At 34.8% G+C, this 27,582-nt stretch overlaps 1 protein-coding gene across 4 annotated transcripts in view; it reads right to left on the bottom strand.

Moving 5' to 3' along the window:
* MLIP (muscular LMNA interacting protein) overlaps window positions 1–27,582 on the bottom strand; it is a 218,662-nt gene that overhangs the window by 14,320 nt on the left and 176,760 nt on the right. For 3 of the 4 annotated variants that reach the window (XM_090282602.1, XM_090282604.1, XM_090282603.1), the window contains one exon: window positions 14,174–14,380. The exons of the other annotated variant lie outside the window; for it this stretch is intronic. In XM_090282602.1, the coding sequence (XP_090138728.1) occupies window positions 14,174–14,380 (207 nt within the window). The remainder of the gene's footprint in view (window positions 1–14,173; window positions 14,381–27,582) is intronic. 4 annotated transcript variants of the gene reach the window in all.

Here is a 27,582-nt window from a genome sequence, read left to right as displayed (position 1 = left end):
ACAAAACTGAAAAAAGAGATAAGAAATTATAATAATGGAAAATGGAAAATAATATGGCAGATTAAGTTAATGTAATTAGATAATCTCATACATTAAGAGTAGTCTCTCAAGATTAAAAAATATATATCAGAAAATATATATGGTCAAGAAGAGATGCACATAAACAAGAAGACATGAGAGGTTGAAAGTAAAAGGAGAAAAAGATTTATCTGTCTAATATGAACCAAAATAAAACTGAATAACAATATTATTATCTTTAAAATGGAATTTAAAAAAATATTGTAAAGAACAACAACAAAAAAAAAGACATATATTGGTAAAAAGAAAAAAGATCAATGGACAAGAAGATAGGACCACAATAAACATATAGTTCTAACAAGACAATGGTTGACCTCTAATACTTTGAGAGCAAGGAGTGGCTTTACACTTCATTTAAATGTCTTAAGGACTAAGAAAGGGTTTCAGTGCTCAATAGAAGCTAAATAAGTATTTTTAAACAGCCTGAGAAAGAGTTCAACCCCCAGTCATATCTTTCTTTAGCAAAAGAGATTGCAGTCACAGAACAAATAGAACCTAGGGCTTACATGTGGGCAAACCCATCATTATTTGATGGCTTAAATGAAATATCTGGGCTGTATTTTGATCGGTCACACAAGGATAAACTTTAATTTAGCAATCTGAAAGAATTTTATGTTTATGTTTTAGTAAAAGGGACAAAACAATGGCCACATTAAGCAAGATAAGCAACATAGAAAAATTATGCCCTGAAGTTTCAAAATAAGTGATGCCTTGACTGTGTAAATAACAGAGGGTATGTCTGGCTTTTGTTCACAGAATGTACAATAGGATAACAGATAAATTAAAGTGATGAGAGAAACAAGTAGGTTGAAGAATTTGAAACTGATAAAATTGATGTTTTTGGAGGTTAAGAACTGTTGATTAATGGCAATTTCATAGGAATCATGTGAATCAACTTCATATAAAAGACTTTTTTTTTTTAAAGCAATAGCATTAAGAGAAGATTACACAAGAAATTTTGCTCAAAGGTAAGTTATCTACATACATAGGTATGTAGATATACATAGACTCAATTTGCAAAGATAAATGCTGTCATCAGGGTTTCCATCATACATCAGGTCCCACTATTGCCTACTTCCACACACCATGCCCTCAGCAGTGATGAGGTCCTGAAGCTGAGTGGCTTGACCCTCTCCCCACACTGTGGCCCATAGCCAATGACTTGCTGTTAAGAACCATCAAAGGTCAGCTCCTGTGTTTCAATGGAGGATAGCTTTGCAATTTATGCCCAGACCGCATGGCTTGTGCATTAGGAGTCTTTGCCTCACTCCCTTCTTTATAAGGTGTCTCTCTGAAGAGCACACCCTCAATATATCAGAACAGTCTGAACCCCTGTCTCACGCTCTGCTTCTAAGGAAACTGATCTAAGAGACCATGAAACAGGGAATGGCCAGGGGCCGCTGAGTGCTGTGCAATACAAGAAGCACGTTTTTCCTTAGTGCCTCCATCTGCACAAGATGCAGATGAATGGCAATTTATTTTCTCTATGGCTGTAAAACACAAGCATGGTCAATCAATTCTAAGGGACCAGCATGTTATTTTACAAGAGTTTTAAAATCATGTTTCTCCAAGTATATATCTCCTCACTAAAAAGTGTTATAATGAAAATTTTCAGCTAGATGTTAACAAATGAATTTAGGGACAGATATATAAGACATTGATTGTTCTCAGTTTCCTGGAAGAAATTCAAGTCACTTGTTTGTGATTAAATAAAGTACATGTTAAGTATGATGTCTGGCAATTATATAACCTGAAACATGGCTGGTTTCCAATGCCAGCCCACCAAAGCATGTATGAGGCTGAAGTGCTCTTTTTTCTCCTCTAGTGGAGAACTTAAGTAAATATGATTGATTCTGCATTTCTCAGAACTGCTTGTCTTAAAATACCTGCTCACTGGCATTCTTTTTTTTTTTTTTTTTTTCATGATAAAAGTCCAATTAATTTGCATTTAGCCATTTTGAACAGAATATTCTTTATAAACATATTATAAAAATTCACCCAATTTGAAAATAATTCGGCATAGGTAAATAGTTCCCATGTTCTGGTTTTCTGAAAAAATAAATCTCTAAATATTTAAAAGCAATGCTGAGTTTATAAAGCTTTTTCTCCTATTCCACCCACCTCAAAGACTTTCTATTCCACAGCATTGTAACCATTATCCAATTCCCATTAACTCCAAAAGTTGTCCGAAAGTTTTAGAATTGAGAACAAGGCAGTTTATCTCTTTGATGATAGAAAATAAATTACCTTGGTTTATTCACAGAGAAAGATTTCTAATTATGTAGATAGAACACCAACAGACATTATTAATGAGGAGGATAAAAGAAGGTTTTGCCTCCAAAATTCAAGATGACTTTTTTTCTGTAAATGTGACTGTCTCAGTAAATTTTGTCAGAGGATTAGATGAATATTGGTTCTCTTAGCCTTCGGAACTGTTGCTGCCAAAAGAAGGTCAGAGCCTGGGATGAGATGTGAAAAGCACTGTGTGGTACATGGGAAATCCAGGCTTTCTGCCAATCCCTCATACCATGCCCTTGGTGTGTGTCACTTTGAGGCTTTAGCCTTCAGGTCCCTTGTCTGTAAATGTCATCGGTTGGCCTCACTGGTGAGTTTCAGTCCTGAGGTATCTGGCACTGTTGTTTGACTGGGTAAAAGCCTATAATTCCAGGTGGTGATGTTGACAGTGATGTTATTTCGTGGCTAGATTTTTTTGTGGGGGGTGGGGGCCAGGGAGGTGGAATATCTTAAAGAAAATTAGTACAATATCAGCTTTTATGTTAGTTTTGTTCAATCTTGTACAAATTTATAGTTTCTGAGTCTTAGTTTCTTTATATGTAAAAGAAAAGGGATAAAACCCATTTTATGATTGTTTTAAAATTTAAATAAAATACAATCTATAAAGTAATTGGCATGTTTTCTACTTTTTCTAAATATTAATTTCTTCCTTACAAAATTTCAGTGACACCCCCCCCCCCCAACAAATTAACTCCCTGCTTTCTTATGCCCAAGGATGCAGAAGTTGTTTGGCAAGAAACTTACTCATTTCACTTGCTCCCCCAATACTCTGCCTCCTACATTTTCTCAAGCTTGCACCGTTCCTTTTCTTTACTGCCTGAAAGCCTTCCCCAATGCTCTTCCCTCTAACTGAAGGACTAAGCCTGTCCTCAACCTTTGCTTCGTTTTGGTTCTTTGTTAAGGCTTTCCAGATTCATCAGACTAGATCAGGACCTCTTTATATGCACTCATAACTACTTGATCCTTTCACAAGGCAGTTGTCACAATTAGCATTAAGTAATGCATTTTTGCCTATTTGTTTAATTTCTGTTTTTTTTTTTTTTTTTCCAAATACAGAATAAATACCTAGCAAAGACCTTTATGTTTTGATGTCCTTGTTTTCCACTGCATGTTCGGCACAGACACAGTGCTTTGTAAATAAGGCATACTCAATAAATCTTTGTGAAATGAATAAATGATCATCTTTGTCAACTTCCTGACTTCAGGGTTCCTAAACTTAATGTTGGAATAAAAAAGTTGCCAAAGTTTTTTGTTATTGATAGGGAATTAAACTATTAGTTAGAAAAGGTTTTTGTAACCTTGAACCAAACTACTTAACAGTATTCACTTTCTCATTTTAAAGATATGGATAATTACAAACAGCTTATCTTAAAGGGATGTTGCTTTATTCTTCAAATATATTTATAAAATATTCTCTACATATGTAGATGTAAATACTTACAGATTACATGAGAAAAATACATTTTTATTTCAAAGTCCCCTCAGCCTTTGAACCAGAAGGTGTAAATTAGAATCACTTGAAATTTTCCAGTTAAGTCATAATCTAGGTTAAATTATTTTGATTGATCTCTGTAAAATATCAGAAGAAACCTCAAAAAAATTCTTTTCAGAGAAGTGACTGAAAAATTTAACCCATATTGGAACTATGCTTGTAATATGAACATTTAAATTCATTTATTGGATTCCTGTAGCTTTGCAGAGTCAATTCTCTGAATAACTATGCAATAATAATAACCTCTTAAAATATTGGGTTGGCCAAAAAAGTCCACATGCTCTTTTCCATAAAAGACACATTTTTCATTTTCACCAATAACTTCATTGATTTGAATATTTTGAATACGTAGGCTATCTCTCATGTAGTATAATGTTGGTTGTTCTCAATTAATGCCTCAATTTGATCACTATCAACTTCAACTGTTCTATCCAACTGTGGAGTATCTTCTAGAAAGAAACCTCCAGCACAAAACTTCACAATCCACTGCTGTCATGTTTGATCAGTCACAGCACCTTCTCTATATGTTGCACAAATCTTTTTCCTTTTTTTTTTTTTTTGCATTTTTAACTTTCTTGAAATAACAGAGCATAATTTGCCAAAAATGTTGTGTATTTTCATCCATCTTCAATACTGAAATGGCTACACAAAAATCCACCAATTTTTGAAATGCATACTGATACAACAGCTGTCAAAATTGTTTCAAATGAAGTTAAAGACAACTAAGCACTACTCCAGCCATCTTACAGAAAAAAACAAATGAACTTCTTTTGGCCAACCCAATATTCTCAATAATGGTAAAAATTTAAACTTTACAAATGGATCAAATTTAAAAATAAGTAGCAGAAAGAAATGAAGAAAAAGAATGTGAATAAGAAAAGTCAACATTTACAGGGTAAAATATCCAAAGATTTAAAGAAAGGATGCTCATGATGTAGGAAGCAGGCTAAAGCAAGTTTATGAAGAGACCAGTCCCTCTTACCCATCCTGCATATCAAAGGTTCTTTCCTTTCTTCTGTCTCCTATCCCAACCACACAGCACCAAACTACCATGGAACCTCCTCAGAGGTTCCAAGTCTGTGTGAAAACAAAAGACAATGGGGCCCAAACCCCCAAAGAGTTGACTCTCTATTACCACTGTTTTTCCCTCCTATTCCTAAACGGTGTGTTTCTTATTCATAATACATTTTGCTAGGTAGGTTCCCTTGCTGTTCTAACAGATGTCCTACTCCTGGCTTATTATTAATGGAGGGATCCTTTACAGAGAAGAGATAAATAATGAATGGAATTGGAGTGAAAACATCTTCATTTTGCTCACTCTCCTCTCACTTCTTTTTTTTTTAATCACAGACAAGTTATATTTTCTCCTTTTTGTCAATCCACAATCTCAAGGGCAGCTGCTTGGAAAAGAGATTAATAAAAATTCATCAGTAAAATTCTGTTAACATATCACAAAGATAAAAATACATTTCAGATAAAATGCTTTCTCTTTCTTAGCAAAAATATAATTCTAACATAAAGGATCATTATATTTTAACATCTCTTTTTATGAAAAATTCACTTCAATTTTTAAAAAATTAAATCATAAGAAAGTACATGGTGGCAGCTGTGGGGTTTATTTTCTTTGAAAAAATGGTTTTTAATAATTGAAGAAGTGTACTGGAAAAATAATATATACCTTCTGATTCAATAAGTCCATAAATAGTGAATGTATAAAAACATTCAGCCCAATTATAAATGTTACAAGCACATGGGGACAAAATCAATTAAGAACTCAACCTAACACTTTATATCTTACTCTATTTTAAAAAATCCTGTGACATAAGTATGTGTATTATTTAATGGTTGTATTTCCTTTTACTTACTAGGGGTTTTATGAGGGGAAAAAACAATTATAATCAAGTACTTATAAACATATCAGTATAAATAGTTTATCTTTATGAAGTTATTTTTCATATTAAAGTCCATTTCTCTTGCTGAATCATTGGAGAATTTAAGAAGCAAAAGTGGAAAAATTTACTATCATAGAGGAAGCATAGAATTTTCAATGAGGTAAAAACTTTAAGATCACTCAGTTCAGTGGAAATTTTGAGTTTTAAAGTTTTAAGTGAATCACAGAAACTGACATTTTTCTAAAGCTCCTTACATAATTTTGATGCAATCATCCCAGTTTAGATCCTAGATTAAGAGTTTTGGAACCAAACCATAACAACCTACTATTACAGATGAGGAAAAAGAAACCAACAGAAAAAGAGTGAAGTATGTGACACATAGCAATTACGTAAATTAAATTATATGCACACAAAATAGCACAACTTTTGAAGGAAAGTATACAAACAAAAATACATTAGTACAGTCAACTGTGGGGAACAAAGCAGAGTAATCAGAATTAAAGGGGGTACATATGTGAATAAACTGAAAGCTTTAAAGGAATGAAAGAAATTTTAGATGAAAGCAATGTCCTACTAGCCAGGTTGATGAATTGTTTCTTCACTCTATCACCAAAACTCTACAAATAATAGCTAGAATGCTGAAAAATTTATAAAATTGGTTACTTAAGTTGGAACATGAAAGTTTCACTTGTATGTGTCACTTGATCCTGGTTACACTCCTATGACAGAGAGTCTATTTCTATTGCTATTTTATGGGCAAAGAAGCTAAAGCAAAAGTTTAAACTACTTTTCCAAATATAGGCATAAAACAACTCATTTATTCAAGAAAATTAATTTAGCAACTGTGGTCTTGTTATAAATAGACTGCAGATAAACTTGTTTTTTAAGAAATTTTTTAAAGATTTTATTTTTTTATTTTTAGAGAGATAAGAAGGGAGAAAGAGCAAGAAAGAAACATCAATGTGTGTTTAGTGCCCCAAACCAGGGATGTGGCCCACACCCAGGCATGTGCCCTGAGTGGGAATCAAACTGGAGACCCTTTGGTTCACAAGCCGGCACTCAATCCACTGAGCCTCACCTGCCAGGCCCGTAGATTAACTCTTAATTGCATTTTCCTATCAATAGAGTAAATGTAGGTATACTTGCTGATCAAATCTGGATATTTCTATATGAGAAGGGGGCACTAAAATAATAGAAATCATATAATTATAAAAATATTTATTTATTGACTGAAATGGTTTGTTATATTAGTGGACCTATAAAATATTTCTTTTCAAAAAGCTATTTTTAAAAATAAAATTTAAAAATAGGAAAACACATATTGGTATACTTTCAAAAACAGTCCAGGACACATGGTGGTCCTGCATAGGAAAATACATTTTCCTCTCTCTGTGCGAGATCTTGAAGTCTTGCCTCAGTCTCTAGCAATAATGATAACAGACTGGGGGGCTGCAGGTGAGCATGGGAGGACTTGTCAGGGCTGGGAGGGATGCTGGGCAGGGAGAATAGAGGTCTGTCTACAGACATGACCCTCTCATGCTCTGAAGTGAAAACTATAGTGAAAGAAGTGAATTACAATGACTGCAGTTACCACATAAGCCCCCTGATACTATAATTTTTGAAAACTGAATAAGAAGATGTTCTCAGGATGGCTGTGTATTTTCTCCTGGGGCTTCAGAGCTGTCTCTCTGTCTATAGAGATTCTATTCTTTCCTTTAAAATCTTTCTAGCTTTACCTGTAAATAGAGCCTTTTGGTGTATGAAACCCTGCCTTTCTTCTGCTAACAGATCAGACAAGTCATCTTCATTGTGAAGGCTTAGTTCTCACTCCTTCCAGTTCTATTCAAGGGCTGGCCATGTGTTTTCTTGTTTGTTGCTGGTGCAAATAGGCAGAGACTCAGGAGAGACCAGGATAAGAGATAACTTCCTGTCTACATGGCTGGTAGTTGGGATAAGAAAAAAGTGTACAAAACTGAGTATTTAAGTTAAAATGTGAAAGCAGGCCAGAAGAATTGGAATTTGTGGTTGACTTCAAAAGACAGGGATACCTCAGAGATTATGAGAGAAGATAAAAGAAATGAGACAGGATGAAGAAAAGAATAAAAGGTAAGGAAAGCCATAAAATTTCTACTTATATATGTTATATGCATGTTAGGTTTCTCACCTGAGGGCCAAGAAAGTATCTGAGACTCCCATGGCAATGTCTTAGCTGTGCCATGAAGAGTAATCTTTGTAAATGAACTGAATTCTTAATAATAGAAGGTGGACTCGAGTAGGCCTTGACACAGACATCAACAAATATGTTGTCTGTGATACTTTATGAACTTTGAAATTAAAATTTCTTTAAATGCATTGAAAATGGAGGGAAAATTGGCAAAATGACTATGGATGAGACATAATTTTAAAGTAGTAACCCCACATACCCAGACATATTTCCCTCATACTTTTTATTGTTCCAGTAGTTATATGCAGCCCAATGCATAATATATTAAAAATACAGAAACTTCCCTTGAGTTTTGATAGCCAAAGCTGTGATTTTCAACATATTCGACTTCAAATTTAGATTTTGAACGTAAAATTTGTTAATATATATAATATAAATTACTAGTTGTCTCTTTGTCAGCTCAGGCATTGACATTGTAGTACCAGCCTCTGAACTTCAAATACTTGTCCCTACTTCTCTTTGTCTAAGGGTTCTTTCTGGGGATTAACACACCCCTCCCCTAGGAACAGCCTTCAGCTGATGACTGGCAGGATTCCCCTTCCCCCACCTCAGATCTGCTAACTCTGAGCTATGTGTTCTACACTGTCTCCCACAATGTTCCAGAAAACTCAAGTTCGGGATATTCAGAGTAGTTAGTTGCTTGATGACATACCCTTTATTAGATATCTTCTCTCATCAATTTCTCACTCCCCTAACTGGTATTTCTGAGAACCACCTCCCAAATTAACTGCTAATACAGTATCTCCTCACTTATCATGGATATTACATTTTAGATACCCCCCCACCCCCGCGATAGGTGAAAATCTGCATAGTGGAAACCTTACATTTATTTTAGTATTTATATATATTTTAAGGCTTTATAAACCCTTCCCACACACTTATAAACCGTTCCCACTCCCTTATTAACCTTTCCCACTCCCTTATTAACCTTTTCCACACTTTTATAAACACTACTTATATTCTTAAACATATTCTACACTCTTAAATCTATGTAACTTTAACAGCATATGTATACAGTACTGCAAAATCCCACGATATAGCAAAACATCCGCAATAAATAATTAAATATAATATTTTTAAAAATCCTGCAATACAGTGAGGCCGCGATAAGTGAACCACGATACAGAGAGGGACTACTGTATATGAATACTCTTCTCAGGAAGCCCAAACAAGGCAACAATGGATTCTCATTATCCACAGTAGTTATGCTCTATAAAGTCATTGCAAACACAAAATTAGAAAATACTGAACCATTGCTCCAATGGAAAATGCAGGATTGTGTTTCTAAAAGTCTGATGAAATTTTCAACAATTAATCAAACATAATCTTGTTTTATGTGTATTTCTTTTGAAAGAAACCTTATTTAATATGCATTATTGATTCATTAATACTGAAGTCACAGCACAGCCAACAGCACTCTAACTCATGCCTGAAGGAAGCTAACCAGAGATACATATTTTTTTTTGTAAGTTACCTCACAGTCTTCTTGCACTTACAAAACACTAGACAGCACTTCAGCACTATGCTTTATCACCATATTAAACAACAAGGCACCAACAACAAGCACAAAAATTCAAAGCGCATAGTACAAAATAGACTAAAAAGGACAATTGTTTACAGCATGAAACCTCAGCTGGGAATGTGTGCACAGACCAATCACATTTTTCACTGTTCTTTACACATCCACAAATTACAATAAAAGTGCAGCGAGTATTAATCTGGGGACGCAAACAAATTTTAGCAACTAGGTAAATTCACAACTTAATTTTGTGGAGCTCCCTACAGCAAAGGGAGTAGGAACAGAAGAGTAGAGAAGGACGCCTGGGGCATGCAAGCTGATGGTTCTGAGATAGCCTCACCAAGTTTACGTGCTCCCAGTATTCAAGTAACAGTGCTTTTCCATGTATTCTATAAGGGCTCAGAAGTAGCGAGCCTAGAGTCAATGAAGGCCATGCAGATGCAGAAAGAACGATGCAGCAATTTATTGTATGATTAATGGTCAAACACCAGACAGGACTGAAGACACCCCAGTGGATACCAAAGTCTACATGTAGCAAAAAGAGATCAGATCCTCCTGCCATCACATCTCCACCCTGCCTGTGCTCCCATGCCAAGCAAGACACTCCATAAGCTCGCTGGAAATTGGATGCAGGCTTCAAAAGACAGAAATTCTCAATTGACTGAAATTATACTCAATATACTGATAAACTCATAAATTGACTCAGATTTAGTTTTGGCTTAAAATAGAAATCTAAATATTTAAGCAACTTGTGCTCTTACAGAAGAACTTAGGTCATTTTAGGATTTAACACATATTTATTGTTATTCCTATATGAACAATACCATATTAGCATGCCATATCCCAGATGGACACTAAGACAATCACAACAAGTAAATATGAGATAACCTATAATACACATGAAATACTTTGGCACAGGCAAGGATTATAGAAATTGAAAGGAGAAAAATACCAAATTTGAATGCTGATACACAGGGAAACCACAGAAGAGGAGAGATGATTCGAATCGATTATAAAGTACAAGAATGAATGGCTTGCATAAGCAAGGAGAAATAGCAGGAAGGTATTTCATGTGAGGAGGAAGCATGAGTAGGTTGAATAATAAGAAATCCCCAAGGCGCCTGGAGAGAAATAAGTACATTGGTTTAAGTAAAGTAGAATGATAATAAAGAATAGTGAGAGAATACAACATGACAGATTTAACAAAAGAAGAATCCATCGAAGCTGGGGAAAGACTAGCTATGAGAAAAAAGCAGAAGAAGCATAATAGATGAATCAAGTTTTGAGGTTGGGGGTTGAGAATTGTGGCACCAATGACAGAGTAGGGAAAATAGAGCAGAGCTAGTTTGAGGCAAAATAAATGATGAGTTTGAGGTGACAACATGACATCCTAGGGGAACTGACAAGTCAGCAGCTGAAGTTAGAAAACTGGGTCTCAGAGGAGAAGCTGTACTAGAAATGTGTATTTGAGGACTATCAGCACTAAGATTAATCAAGGTAGCCTGTGAGCGGGTGACTATCGAAGAGGTGGAGGAGGAAAAGTGTTCACAAGGAAGATAAAAAAGCAGCAGTCAGAAAAGTGGGAATGTACATATTATCCCCCAAGAGCAGAGCAAGAAGAAAGATTCAATAGCTTATGATCAACCGTGTCCATTGCTACACAGGATAAAAGTTAGAGGACTGAGGAAATTCAGCTGAGTTTGCTGACAAGCAATTTACATTTGGGGGAGCAATTTGAATAGAGTGGTTGAGGTGGAAGAAAGAATGCTTTCAAGAATGGGTTGAAGAGTATATGGAGGGGGAATGCAGATAATGGCTATTGATCACTGAGAGAAAGCAGTTCTTGAAATGACTAGGCTTGGCAGTATCACCAAGGAAAAGGATGGGGAAGTTTTCCATTTTGTTTTCTTTTTTGAGGTTTCTGCACACAGAGAAGAGAGGTCCAATGGAAAAAGACCAAATGAAGATTCAAGAGAGTGATGGAATAATATTGGGCAGGCCTGTTAGTAATGAGACCTAACTTTTATATAGTTCATTTTTTAAAATCTTCACCCAAGGATATTATTTACTGATTTGAGAGAGAGAGAGGACGGTGGGGGAGGGGAGGAGAAAGGGAGAGAGACATCAATGTGAGAGAGGAACATTGATCAGTTGCTTCCTCTGTGCACCCTGACTGGGGATCAAACTCACAACCTAGGTATGTGCTCTAACCAGGGATTGAATCCACAACACCTTGGTGTATGAAACAACACTTCAACCAAAATAAGCCACCTGGCTAGGGCTCTTATATGGTTTTTGTTCCGTTCTAAGTGATTTATACATATTAGTACACCTTAATCTCCTAATCATCTAATAAGGTGGATACTATTATCTTCATTTTATAGATCAATAAACAGGGGTATAGGGAAGCTAAATGACTTACCCAATATCATCATCTGGAATGAACAGGGTCAAGAGATGAATGCAGAGATACAGACATCATTCTCTTATCCACTGGGCTATACTACCTTCAAAGATTAAAGAGGAATAACTCCCTTTATGAGACTGGGGGAGAGAGGATATACTGGATTATTCTAAGATAAAAAGGAAAGTACCTGAGCATCATCATGTATGATATGACATCATATAATTGAGTTCTATCTTGAAAGTAAAAGAAGAGGGTAGGGATTAGGGTAAGGATTTAGAACACACTGAGTCTGATCAAGATTTAGAAGAGAGGAGCACATAGTATGGATTCAACAGGAGAATAAAACCTGTTAAAACACCCTCTATAGCCCCAGTTGATGAGGGACCGTCAGAGATAGTTAAGTCAAGTTCAGTGTTGCTCTTCTGTGAAAATTAGAGTTTGGAGTTGAGCATAGCAGGTAAAGCTGTAAAATCAGACCAAACTGAGGATGATATTAAGATATTGAAGAGAAGTTAATTTAGGTATCAGGTTATGTTTTATAATGTCAGGCAAGAAGCTATTTTAAATAAACAAGACAGGTTTTAATAACTTAGAGTGTTCTTGGCCCAATATTTATAACACAAGGTCGGTAAACATAGATACCAAATTTGGTAATCTATATATTTTAATAGGAACAATTAAAATTTAAGACTAAACAATTGAATCTTCTTTCAAGAAATGTTGTTTTACTACATTATTATTTCAGATATAAATGTTTCTTTTTTCAATATCAACCTCAGAATCTGAAAGATAAAATTTATTATGAGGATTGTTTAGACTAAAAATAGTTGTGCAACTTCAAATGACTGTTACATATATTGTTTTTCACAGTCCAACCAACCACAGGCTAAAATATGGATGAATTTACTCTATCCTTGCTGAAGTATTCCAGAAAGCACCACCAAAATATTAAAAAATTAAGCTATTTAGTGCTATCAATACCTATAAAATACAATTATAAGCCAATCATAGATGACAGTTTATAAGAAAATGATGTTATTAGCAGCATTAATTCTATTAAATATCTAAATGCATTTTATAGATGTTGATAAGCATTAAATTGGAAAGAATTTCAAATAATGTAAAACCATTTAAATATTATACTTTCTCTTTATACGTTTTTCTAGACTGAGAATAGAAAACAAAAGTCATAAAAATGTCATCCCGAATTTTGCCCCAAAACATTTTGTTTGCAGAAAACAGATATTTTGAAAGTTTAATTCAGAGTTCATCATTCAGTGATGATATTTGCTATTAAATATAAACAGCAATTTTTCCTCATACAATTGTGTCAATTTTTAGATAATTGTTTGTGTTTATACTGGGTTTATGATAATTTTTTCCAAAAAAAAAAAAAAAGATTCAGGGCCCAAGTAATACTATTCTACTGCATCATGGAATATATGGCCTTGACTGATTTTTAAGTATAGAGGTATATTCCATAAGATATAGAGAATTTGCAAAATAAATGTTTTTAAATAAAATTTTGAATTTATAAAAAATATTTAATTGCAGGTTGATTTTGACAAGTCAATTCTTGCAGGAAGTTCCCAGGCTCGAAGAGTCTGTACTAGGCAGGATGCCCTTATAGTGATGCTCAGAAGAGCAAAGGGTACTGATAAGTAAGCTTAGTGTGGTACTGGCTGCTTGCTTCTAACACAACCTTTATGATTTTGTGTTCCAAAGCCAACCATAAATATTGTTGCTTCTTTTTTAACATATATTTATATTTAAGGTACTAATACTTCATTATTGTTTATATATCCCATCACTATAAATGATGAGGCAAATAGAGACATTTTACAGATACCTGCTGAAATTCTAGGTACTTTTTGCTCATTGACTGCAATTATAAGTGCTTCCTCCTCAAGGCATTTATTTTAAAGAAGCTTTTTAAGGACATTTACCTAAAACTAGAAGATAAGTTAATAATGGCATCTTGTAGGGTTTTGGCAAATTTCTTAGGATTTCCACCCTTGGCTAGAATATGAAACAATAAGGAATGCAAATCAGGAAATGACTTTAAAAGAAAAAATACATATTTATAATCTCCCAAAGTTAATAATTATCTTTTTTGTAAGGCTGTGTGACTGAATACAAATATTTAATATTCTTAATGTATTTAAATATTCTTAATATATGTTTCCTGCACACTTAAGCTTTCAAAGTTAAGGATAAAGAAAGTTCACAGCACAGAATAATTCCTATTTCAGCAGGGAATTCTCACCTTATTATATGCGTTGTGACTAAACAGGGTGTGAGAATTTTCCTGTTCATCAGTCAGTGAGAAGGAGGACAAATGACTGAAGGGTCCCGGGGTAAGGCAGTCGGCATGTGAGAGGGTCTGCGGATGCAGCAGGGACTTAGCAGGAGGATAGAGTTTAGTCTGATACAAAGGATGGAGAGAAACAGGCTTGTGAGGGACTGTCACATCCTGGGAAGAAGAAATGCATAAAGAGTATGTTAGTGGACAGAAGTCAAACTTACTTGGAGTTATGTCGAAATATTATAGACATTAGGCCAGAATTTCTTACTAGTAAGAAGAAAATCTTGTCTCTCACAAAACACCTGCTTTTATAGTGGGTTTTTGTTGCTGTTGTTTTATTCAATAATTCCTTAGTCTCCCTCCTCTGGTTTCTCCTACAGAACTAAACAAATGTCTGCAGTGCCTCCTAAAGGGCGCCAAGTTTGTTATTTTTGAAAGTATTAAAAAGAGAAATATTTAAGGAAGAAGAGAGCTCATCCCAAAAGGGGGAGATGGGATTAGAAAGTCTTCATTGTAAAGGTAGGTAACTGGAAATTAATTTAAGGGTGCTTGCAATTGTGCCTGGAAGAAATTGGAGGAGAAGGGAGAAGGCACTGCACAATGTATCAGTATATGATCAGGGGCAACAATACTGGTTTAATTCATGGTACAGGAAGTTGGTGAGTTGGGCTGAGTGCAAACAAGGGATCAGGGAGCAGTGAGTCTAGAATAAATAAATGAGGTCTTTAACTCCAGGCAAAGTGTTGCTGTGGAGAGAAAGCAGACAGAGCAAACAGATTAGTTCAACTGCAGAGGAGAGGTAGCAAGGTCTTAATTTGAGTGGGTGTCTACCCTGGAAAGGGGATTAATGCCAATGAGTGTGAGGAAGTAGGAGCTACTAGATGAGGTCATGGATTATGTGAAAGGAACAAGAAAATCACTAGAGTGGAAGTCTTGGGCCTACAAATTAAAGTTGCATAAAGAGTCTATCAACATAAATATCTATGAAAAAGAAGGGCTACCTTGTTTGCAGATATATAAGTACCTCTCACATTTCAAGCCAAATTCATTTTGCCAAAACCATGTATTTTAAGCCGTTATTGATTTTCTAAAATTTTTGCTGAATGTGCTTGCTGTATTAGTAGATGCCTGCTCCTTTTTTTAAAGTAATAGATTCAAAACTTACTTGGCAAATTTATTTTTTTTAATCTCAGAAAATTTAAATGGGTTAGAAAATTATAATTCCAAGGTATTAAAGTTTGTAGAATTGAGGGATTTCAATCCTCTGTACCTTGAAACAGTGACTAAATGTGTTTTATTTTTATTAGTTTCTTGTTTGTACTTCAAGTGTTTATTTTCATATGAAGAGAATACAACTAATTTCACACATACCATGACAAGCATACACTATTATAAAAATGACAGCAGCTAAATCCATTATCCTTCATTTTATTTGTTTGAATTTTTTTTTTTTTACACTTAACAACAACTTTGAAATATTTCTATGTCAGAACATGAAAGCTTTGGATTTCCTACTGAGACACATTATTGAGTTATTGAATTGATTAGAATTGTCATTCAGTTGATTTCTCTTGGAAGCTCCATCTATAGTACCTAAAATATTAAATCACCTAACACAGTGGTAAAGTTACCACCTATTTGCCAGTTCTTATACTTTTTATTCCCTTCTTTTGTCTAATTCCATTGGCTAATACCTCTAATATTATTAAATAACAGTCATCTTAGTGTAACTTGTAGTTCTGCCCACAAAAGATGGCTCTTAGAAGGAAATATGTTCTAATTTTGTTTTATTTCCCAATCAGTTGTTTTTATTTTATCAACTAATTACATTTCTTAATCAGTGCAAAAAGTGATTAATATGAAAACTGAGTAGCAAGTATAAGCCTAGCTGTGTAATAAAAAGGCAGCATTGTTGAGAGTTGACAGTGCCTAGGAAAAGCTAAAGTAAACAAAGTCTCTGGTTTATATTCTGGCTTCAGCTTTTCTTGGAGGATTTGAGTCCATTCTGAAGATGTCTGTATGATACATGGGAAGCAGAGGGTTTCCTACATGGGGGAATCTGACAGCATCAAGGTGAACCAATTAGAAGTAAGATGTGTGGTGAGCTATGCTGCCGTTTTATGCCTCTAATCTTGTTGCAGCCGACCTCCATCTCTCAAGACTCAGTTAAACCTGAACATGTCCACAGGTAGGATCAGATGGTGTCAGCTACTCCAGGCAGCGGGGAAGGGAGGAGAGCAGAATTTCATCCACACTTGGAAAAGTCAAAGAGAATTAAGAATCTTGACCAGGCTCATTTGAGCACTATCTGGTTGACGATACAGGACAAAGGTGGAGGAATCTCCACTGTCACAGCCTCAACACAGACATCACTCAAGGTACCTGTTCCAATCTGTGCTAGTTGCCTGCTAAGCTTTGTATATGTTCTTATCCTGTGATTCTCTTTGCCAACATCCTAGAAATTTTCTTTTCCTATCTCTTGAGTTCGATCTCCTCTTTCAAATGTCCCACATCTTTCTTTCTCTCAATTTCTCTCATACCTACTAGGCCCTAAAGGAGCCTCCTGGGGAAAAAATGGAGTATTGGAAGCAAATTTTTGACATCCTGCAGGTTAAAATTTTTCTTCTCCTATTTTTAAGTTTTTGGATATAGAATTTTAAGCAAAATGATTTCCTTCAGAATTTTGAAAGTGTCATTACACGGGAACAGCTTACTAAAAGTTACTAATTTACTCATTTGTTTATAAAATTTTTATATTAATGATTTCTACAGCTTTTCTGTTTTTCAGTTATCTTTTGTCAATTCTCATAAGTTCCTTTGCTTTGCTTTTCTTATACACAGAAAATTTTATGGTTCTTAAAATTGTCATGTTAAGTAATTGATTTACTTTTACTTTCCTATTTATTTATTAAGCATACATAGAGCTATACATTTTCTTCCAAGAACGATTTTAACTGTAGCCCATAAGTTCTAATTGACAATAATTACTTTTTATTTTTCAGGTATAAATTTATTTTGAATTTCCTCTTTGTTAAAGATTTGATGAAAAGCAAATTTTTCAATATACCGGTGGTAGGAATGTTTGTGTTTTCTAAATTTGTATTAATTTATAAACTTTTGACTGAAGACATTTACATGTGTACTATTTTTATCTTGGCAATTAATAGGTTTTTTTGTTTGTTTTTTTTTTTGACCTACTATATAGCTAGCTTTTGTGAGGACTCCACAAATACTTTTATTTTTTCAGATACTCTATCATAAATTGAAAAATGACAAAGTATTTTATCACTAATGTATTTTATTTATTCTCATCTTATCTCTTGCTTTTGCCCTGTAAGTGTTGATGTTAAAGTACTCTAACAATTACATTTTCCCTGTAAAGTTTATCCTTTAGCATATAAGTGGGTCACATTTGTCCTGCCTAAGAAATTTTTGACCTGAATTCAACCTGCCCATTGTGAAGATCATAACCTCTCCTTTCCTTCTGCTATTGTACCTAGAATATTTTGTCATCTTCAACTGTTCCCAATTACTTTGTTTAACAGTCTCAACTTAAAGATTGATTTTGTTTGTTATCCAGTCTGGGACATATCTTTTATTTCTTTTTATTTTTTTTCTCTTTATCTCCATAGTAACTAAATATTTCTTGTATGAGACATTTTTCAAGAGTTTCATATGCAGAAGGTACCACTACTGGGATTGTGTTGGTGCTCAAAGATACAGTCTTAGGGTTGTGAATTTATTTAGCCTCTGTTTTGTCAAATAATGAAAATTCAGTTGTACAGTACTTTACATAGCAACCTCTCTGTGTCCAGGCTGTCCCAGAGAAAGAGAAAGAAAGCCTCCTATAAATAAGATTTCTGTGTGATTCAATGTACATCCTCATCTCCTCTGCTTCTCAGAGCAAAAGTAGGTCAGGGGATCCCTGTTGCCAACATATGCAGCCATGCAAAGACAAGTGATTCGGGGGTGCGCATATTAAGATACTTTGAGGAAGAGCGTTTGCTGACTCTGCACTCTGCAGTTACTATATCCTCCCTCCAAGATTATTTTGCAGGAGGTTTTTAAAAATCAAGTCATTTGCTCATTTTATGAAGATTATTTTAGTTAAAAAGAGTTAAAATGATAAATCATTTGTCCAGCTGGTAAGTAAACTGCAATAAGTTGCAGTTTCAGGAATAGATAACTGAGGACTCTATCTATTGCACCAAGTTACAGAGCCCGATACTTTCCCCGAAATTCTCACTTAGAACACATGTGAGATGTGACTGTCTAGTACTCAGACCTACCAAGGAGAACAATGTAAAACCCTTATAATAGAGCAAAGCTTAAAATATTTCTTACAATTTTAGGTCAGCAGTTGGCCAACATTCCCCATAAAGGTCCAGTTAGTATATATTGTAGGCTTTTCAAATCACATGTTCTGTAACAATTGCTCCTACTATAGTAGCATGAAAGCATCCTTAGATAATACATAAGTGAATAGGCTTGGCTGTGTGACAATAAAAGATAGTTATAGGAACAGGTGGTGCATCAGGCCATATTTGTGACCCCTGCTATAGGTTTAAAAAAAAAAACTAAAAATCTTTGTGATGTCTGACCTGCACCCTAGTGAGTTATCTTGATGTTGGTATATTTTACTTTGCAGATCATTCTTCTAAATGATTCCTGAAGAATGAACAACATTCTGTATTGCTTTAGCATTCAATAGATGAATCTTTTAATGTTCTAGTTTGTGAGTGATGGACAGTAATGATAAAATTGTCTTGTCCATGTTTCTATTGGTGAGAAATGTAAGTTATTTCTGGCAAAATGCTTTAAATTACTTTTCACTTAAGAATTATCTTCTTCAATATAAAAATACTTAGAGAACGAATTTCTCAAAATAAAATGAGCTTTACTTAAGGAGCTTGATTTTTTATTCTGATTGATTTATAGTGTCATATCTGGCATCATTTCAATAACATAAGAACTTATGAAGCAAATAATATCTTTGTTCTTTAGAAAAAATAGCAAATATCCAGTGGATAAATTAATATAGCTATTTATTAAGGAATTATAGATACTGTAGCATGGAATATTGACAGAGACATCAGAAAGTTAGTGCTACAGCCACATCCGATGCATTTGCTGCTCTAGGAAAAGCCCACTTACTACTCTGCCATCAAGTCACACTGTTTCTCTTCAAAAGTTGTTTTCACTGCTACACCAACAAAGGGCATTTTAAGGTACTGTGGGCTCTTTTTATTAAAGTCTGTGCATTTGAGACTCTTTTATTGCATCCTGGTATTTTAAAGTTACCTCCTTTCCTGTGGTTTGGAAATGAAGGCTGAAAATGCACTTGCTTTGTGCTCTCACGGGCCCAGGGCACCACTGGGTGAAATTACTGGAGCATTTCACTCCATTCTCTTCTCCCTTCTTCTCACCTCTTTGGTAAAAACAACACTTATTTTTAAATGAAGCACTTCTTTTCAGCTTTTCTTACCTAGCTAGGGTTTATAACAATTGAAAATCTGGATTACAGGATTTCTGCAGCAGTTGTAATTTAGAACAGCACCCTGTTCATAAAGCCAAGAACAGTTGCAATGTATTTCTTATAGAGTGACTCCTTCAGCCAAAGATACAGCAACATTTTACAGATGCTATCACAGAAACCCCAAATTACCAAGAGATTCTAATATCTACATTTCATTAAGATCAAATCAAGACAAATTAGGCCTCTCAATTTTGAACATATGGCATAACTTCTTTCTTATCAACCCGAATTTTGAAGAACCCATATGCATTTCAAAAACAGACATACTTAAAGCAACATAATCTATTTTGAATCCTAATTTTAACCAAAAAAATGTGAATCTGTGAGGTATGAAAGAGATCGCTTATGCTTAGGCATTTCAAATCCCCTATACAAAAACATCTTTAAATGATTAAAATATGATTTTGGAGCTAGGCTTTGCATTATTTAGTGCTTAAAGCTTGTGGTTGTCTTTCAGCAAGTTTCACAGAGCAGATGCCATAGATAAGTGCAAGGATATTTAAAAGAGACACGCTTAAGGGAAAATAAAGATAAAACATTTTATAATCAATCACAATGGGCACTACAGGGTTAAAATGCTGTTTTATGTTTTTCTGTACATATAGTTTAATTCCTTCTTGTCCTGCATTGCTGACCTAGATGTATTTGGTGGAGAGGAGTCATTTATATCGAAGAGGTCAGAAAGTAACATACAAAATAGGCATCTGTGATTTCTCATAATAGTGAGGAGAAAAAACATATTTGGTGACCCTTTAGGAAGATGTCAACCTCTTGCTTCCAGAATTATAGTGATTCTAAAGGAAATTATAATAACAATTAACAGTTAAAATAAGCACTCCCTTTAAAGTGTCCAGAGTCCTTTCACTATTTTCGTTCGTTGGCAGCCGTCCGTCTGGAGAGACGATGGTGTAGCTTCTTAAGAGTCTATCTGCACCGCCGAGAATGGCTGTGCAGTTCGACTCGGGAGTGACACGGTATCTGTCTCCTCCCGTGTTGAATCGACATCTTGCGATGACGCTGGAGTGTCCTCTCCAGTGAAGCTGAAGCTACAGAGCCTGGGCAGGGTGATATGGAGGGTCTGCTGTTGCCCATGCAGCAGACCCCCCCTCTCTTCGCAGCTGAAGGATCCAAGGGAAAGACGGAGTCGATACAGCTTGGCTTCAGGTGCACCGCAGGAGTTGCCGGTGTTGACTACAACGTCAAACCGCCTTAGGGACTCTGGCTCCGGATTTTCTGTCGGGGTTTACTCCCTTAGCCTTTCCCCTGAAGAGGTATGCCGCAAGGCAGCGGAGGTTTTTTGGAGTCAGAGTTTTCCTTCTCTGCCTTTCACTATTTATTTAATGAGTATTTAGAATAATGTTTATTTCATTTAATCACAGATGGTTGTTAACATGGGTACCATTAGAAATTAAGATGAGTAGCCCCATTTTTCTAGGATAGAATTAAATGCAATGTTGGTCTTCCCACAAGATCAGAGCTCATGTTCTGTCCATTGCACTCTGTCCTAATATTTCTCTCCTTTGCAGGAAAACCAAACGCTCCAGCCATCAGCAGCCGGGACAGAGTCCCTTCATGGATTAGAGGATCAGAGGACCAGGACATGAAGTATGCAGCCTGAGTGTGGAGGGGTCAGGTTCAAGTGAAGAATTATTGAGGGTCACAGGAAATGATTAAGAGGAGCAGAAAGGAAAGATACCGAGGTTCAAGATATTTAGAACCCGCTAGAATCTAAGCCCCATGGGGTGGAAAGGGCAGAGACTGTCTGCTCTGTTTCCTGTGGAGTCAACCATATCTTTCACAGAGCCTGGCACAAATGTTAAGTGGTTAAATGCTAAGAACAGAGGGAATAGTCTTCCCATTTCGGATATTTGCGATGAAAACAGTTGTCAAATTTGCCAATGCAAAATAAAAGGCAAAGGGTAATTTAAGTAGCAAATATCAGGACCCTTCAAAAAGCCTGTTAAATATGTGTCTTTTATGTAGACACACACACATATTTAATTTTGAAAAGAAATTTTCTCTCCTCCCATGGTTTTAGTTTAAGGAAAAGTAAAGCAAAATTATTCAAAGGGAAATAGTGGTAATATATTGATAATTTTTCAATATTTTACATAGAGGAAGTAAATGAGAAGTGATTTTATTAAAAAAGAAAAGTGTCAAAATAAAAAAAGATTCACCACCCAAAACTGCTCAGTCCAAAAAGACAAAAAAAAAAGAAAAAAGAAAAGCAAACTTTACAGGGCTGGGTACTATTTGTCATGATTTTGACTTAAACAGTAGATTAAGACTTTCCATCTCTCTGAATTTATGCCTTAAGTAATTCTTGCAATTTTTCTTTTTTCTTTTTGGATCATTTAAGGATGCAAAATATGAGGAGGATTTCAATAATATGTAAATATATAAACACAGGGTTTCAGGGTAAGAAGGTACTATCAAAAGTACTTTGTACAATGTCCTCATTTTGCAGATGTATAGTAAGATCCAATATCAGGAACAACTTTATCCAACACCAAGTATGTTAAGAGTTCTCATACAGACTACCTAACTTTGAAAAATTTCTCTTCTAGTTGACTGCCCTGATATCTAACTGCTGGGAAAATACAAGAAGAGTGAGAAAATTTAGAAAGATGGGGAAGCCACAATTTTGCTGAAACATTCAGAGGCAATGAAAATATATGTCCCTTATCAAGCAGAACTATCATTTTGAGTAGAGGCTACATGGAATGTGGAGAATTCTATAAATGGAGGCTTACTTATCTCCTCTGTGTAAATCAAATAGGGAAAATTTCTTAGTTAAAACTCAAAAAGAAGGCACCTAATCAATGCTAATTGAAAAAAACACCCCGGGCAGGGACAGTATTTAGCTTCATTAGCCATAGTTTTCTTGAAGCTGAAAGTCAGCCAGGAGATGGTCTAGTCCAGAGGGTTCACTATTGACACTTTGGGCAGCATATTTTTTTGTGGGGTGGGGTGGGGGGAGACTATCCTGTGCATTGTAGCATCTTAGCAGCCTTCCTGGCGTCTTCCCCACCAGATACCAGTAGCAATCACCTTCTCAGTCATGCCAACCTTAATATCTGAGGCAAAGTTGGCCTGGCTGAGAACCACTGGTCTGGTCCAGTCCCCTGAGTCCATCAGGGAAGTTCAGGTTTCATGAACCCACACTGCAGAGCTCTTCATGTAAAACCAAGCTGCCCAAGTTTCCCTTTGGTTCGACTACACAACAGAAGGAATAAGTCATTAGATCCTGACTGAATGTAGGCTCTAAAATGGGAAAGTGAAGCTAGCCTGACCCTACTTCAGTCCTTTGACTGAAGCAATTCACAACAGCCTATCACTTCCTGGAAACCATTTAGGCAAAGATTGAGAAAAGCACCTCTATCTGTCAGAACTTACCCTGTGGAGCAAATATCATATATACTTATAAATTTGCTAAGCCTCTGAACTCTACTGGATAAAGAGAATTGATTTTTAAAATGTTAAGGATCTAATGGTCCATAAGACAAATTGACATTTGTCTGGCCTATAATAGATTAAATTTCACTTAGGATGTTGTAATTGGAGATTAGAACATTATTTTGAAAAACTCTAAAATCCTATAGCTCTTCTGTCCCTAAGGAATCACTGATCTTGAATTTACAAACTTCCTACAGAGCTTCCATTGTGTGTAGCCTTTGAAATAAAGAAAAATACATTCTTTAATTTGTTTTCTTTTTTCATATAGCATTTATTTTAAGTGACCTGTTTCACCAGCCTGGTTTCAGTTTTCTACAGGCTAAACTTCTCAAGCTTTCTTTGTTTTTTTTTTTTTGTTCTTTAAGGAAATTCAAAACCAGTTTCTTTATCAGTTTTAGTTCTCTGCCTCATTCTCTCCTATCATTCTTTTGGTTGCTGTTCTCATTTGGATTCATTTTCTCTGCCTCAATATCCTACTTTAAGTTATTTTATCTTGGATCACAGAGAGGTAAAAAACGTTCCCAATTCTCTTCTCATAACTCATCTTCAAACTTATATACTAGATGTGACCTTGACATCTGTCATCATTCAGTCTAAATTCACTCACACTCTAAAATAACAACCTCTCCAATGGTTAGAGATCATAACATGTGTTTCAAACACATCAATCTTAGCACAGTTATTCAAATAATACATTAATTTTTACTATGTCTTCCTCTGCATTGTACCTTGAGTTTGCTCAAGAGTCAGAGAAAGTGTTCTGTAGAGCAAATGAAATGACAAGCCCTTCACTCTGACTTGCATTGCCTGTGAATACTTATTAATAACTGTCCTTCAGATCATTGTAAGGCACTGGTGGGGTTGAAACTATGTATGAGGGAGGGAAAAAAAACTATAGACAGTGTCCTGGGAGGGTGCACTAGTTTTACCCAAATTGTTTTACACACCGTAATACAAAACTATGTCAAAAGCATGTGATTGTTACCATCTACAGTGCTATTCACAAGCTGACCTTGACTCAAGGTTCAGGGAGGAGTTTTGGGATAGAGACTCCTGTGAAATCAAACATAAGAATGTATTTTTTTTTTCTTGCCAACAAATAAAACTAACTTTCTAATATCTAAATAACATTTACTTTACATAATACTTAAAATTATTTTTACACAGCTACCTTCTCTCTATTGACATTCTAACTGTTGTTTATTACTTTTCAGATGAAACCAATAGAGAGGTTTTAATTTTATTATAACAAGGCCTTATTTTAAAACTGGAGTGTACTTCCCATAACAGGTTCTAAATATGACAATGGCCATCTCTCTTAGATAGATATATGGTGACATCATGGGTTAAGAAAACAGAAGAATACATATACATAAACCTTTCAGATTGTCACTGTTTCCCTGTAGATTGGGAGTGTATATAATCAGACACTACAGAGTCACCAGGTATTTGTTAAATAAGCAATGCTTCGGAGTTTAACCAATTATTAAATTCAGTTGCTTAATTATTATAATTAATAAATATTTCTATCTTATGATAGAAGTGGCAAATAGGTCTTTAAGATTCTTAAACATACATAAAGCAAGGGAAGGGGGACAGAAAAGTAGTCTCCCTTAGTCATGTAGAAACTACAACATAAAATTACAGTCCTTTAGTTCCAATCCTCCAACTTTAATAAACGTATTAAAGGTCAGGGCAAAGCTAAAGCCTTGAAAAAGGGAGAGATGAAATCCTCAGTTTCAAGAGGTGATCCTATCTAATTATATCCTAGAGGAAAAAGCAAATATTGTCTCTGTAGGACAATATAAATATATATACATAGTTATTGTATTGATGATAGAATATCTATTACATGTAATACTTAACTTGTTTACGGTAAATTGTCTATTACTCATTACATCTGGAGGAAGGAAGAAAGGAGGAAAAAAGGAAGGGAGGGAGGGAAGGAGGAGAGGGGCAAAAGAATAACTCACAATGATTTCATTACTTTAGTAAACAAAAACAACATGGTAAAATCTGGAAAAGTCAAATCTCTGATCTTAACCTTCTAAAAGAAAGGTAACACTACAAGGAATTTTAGTTCTCTCCCCCTTAAAACAATTCAGCAAATCACTTAATCATCTCTATACCTAAACAAATTAAACATTTTAACCTGAAAAACATTTCTTAATGAAAGATAATTTCATGACAAAAGACTATGAGCCATCTCAATTGACAAACAAATGTTGAAAAAGTAGCAATCTATAGCAAACCCAGAGGTTATTTAGGATTAAGGCAATATTTTCAGTTCCAACTTATGAAAAAGGTATTTTCCATGTAATATTAGCATGTGGGTGACATAAAGAAGTGAAGGTGAAGGTCACAGTAGAAATATAAATTGACGAATCATTAGATAGAAATTTGAAAGTCTCCCACATAATCATCAAAGTTCATTGTCAAGCAGAGAGAATTTGGTAAAGAAGAGAAGCAAGTTATATGGCTAAGAAAAATAAGGAAAAAAAGAAATAATTTTTAAAACAACAAAGAAAATTCCCTATATTTATCCATTTATGTTCTCTGCAAAGTATTGTGGAGGAAATTTGCTAAATGGTCATTTTCACACATCAACATGTTATTTTCTCTATTGAGAAGCAAGTTCAAAGAATAATGAAATTTAATAGGCATATATGCTGAGAAGCGTTATTTCCAATTTAAAAAAAAAGCAGTTCTGGGAAAATGATATAAAATGACAACATTCCTCCTTTAATTCTACACTAAACCATTTTTATACATTACTCTAGGGCTTTAAGAAGAAAATGACATACCTAATGTCATGGGTTAAATTAATAATTTATAAAGAGTGAGAGAGAATATTTTATATAACTGATGATAACAACTGCTTTTTATATTAAATTGAATATCTTCAGTGAAGAATCAACCTTTATCTAATCAGATACATTAAATGACCAGAAAGCAACCAACATATTTGCAAACTCACAAGTAGTCAAATTAAAAACCATTCAGCCCGTTAGCATTTTCATTTTCATCAGTGAACTGATTGTATTACCAATAGAACCATGTCTCAAAGCACCTCACAGTTTTAAATTCGTATGTGGAGAGTGAGGATATTCTGTATAATCTCAATAGAACCACAAAATGATACAGTAATGGATTTAAAGGTAATTTCAGAGTTTTTTGTTAAAAAATCCATCTAATTCAAAATGAAGCTTCCTGGCCTATGCCATTTTGATACAAAACTTGTTAATTAATGAGTCTCAATTACTTGATTATGCATATGATTTCAAAGTTTCCTTTTAGTACTCAGGGGCTGCCTCCAGGCAAATTTTCAGTTCATTATCAGTTCAAAAGGCTGCCCCAGTATATCTCCTTAAGCAACAGTAAATACATTTATCTGGTCTCATTCATCTTTAGTGTCTGACGTTTTGTAGCAGAGAATTTTGAAATCATGTTTTATGGAACTGAAGCTACTTGGGGAAATTTATTGACTTAATCTCATCCAGCAACTCCTGTCATGTGGAACAGTCCCCAGTACAAGGCAGATTAGTGAATGTGAGCTGCTTCAATTTGGACCAACATTCTGGCTACAGAATTTTCCATTACATGGGTGGGTGATAACTGAGTTTGGAACCACTCAATTTACTCTGGGGTAGCAGAAGAGAACACAGTAGCAACTAGAACTGAATTTAAGTATGCACTCTTCTATTGAATGTTCAGATTAAGTAGCAAAGCTGAGATTATAAATTGTTCTAACTCAATTTATTTTTTAAGTAGATCTAAGCATCTACATTTGTGAGCTGTCTTCAGTATCTGCCTCCATTGTAGATTCTGGTCCCAGTGAGATAGTAATTGGAGCTCAATATAAAGAGGCAAGTTGATAGCATATGCAGTTTCCCAGTGTGCAGTGCCCCAAGGTGCTATCATGCAAGATCAATGAATAAGATCAGGGGTGTCTGGAAATCACCTGTAAGTATTATACTGAATTTTTTCAATTCCAACAGTCTGCAGACTCCTATTACTTTCTATGTCTAAATGAGATACACACAAGAATAAACTGGTTGAAAGAAAAGATAAATAATATTATGTCTGCAGCACCTTAATATTTGCAAAAGAGCTGAAAATTTCAATAAATTATCTGGAAATACATAGGTTTATGTTGTACATAAAGAGAGCTTTAAACTTGCTATATATAGTCAGGAAAAACAAATTAAAAATGTCAAGTCCTTTTAATAACAAGAATTTTCTATACTTGAAAATGAAATTTATCATTTCAGAGAACACCAATTTGTGATCAATTAGAATAGATTAACTTGATATTCTACAAAGAATTTTGATTAAAGTAAAATGCATAAAGTTGAAATTATAATACAAAAAGAAAATT

This window comes from Furipterus horrens, unplaced genomic scaffold (assembly GCF_987537825.1).
Source record: "Furipterus horrens unplaced genomic scaffold, mFurHor1.1.pri manual_scaffold_6, whole genome shotgun sequence".
In the NCBI taxonomy this organism is placed as follows: domain Eukaryota; kingdom Metazoa; phylum Chordata; class Mammalia; order Chiroptera; family Furipteridae; genus Furipterus; species Furipterus horrens.
Note: the sequence above shows the minus strand (reverse complement) of the source record. Positions and strands in the feature narration are given on the sequence as shown.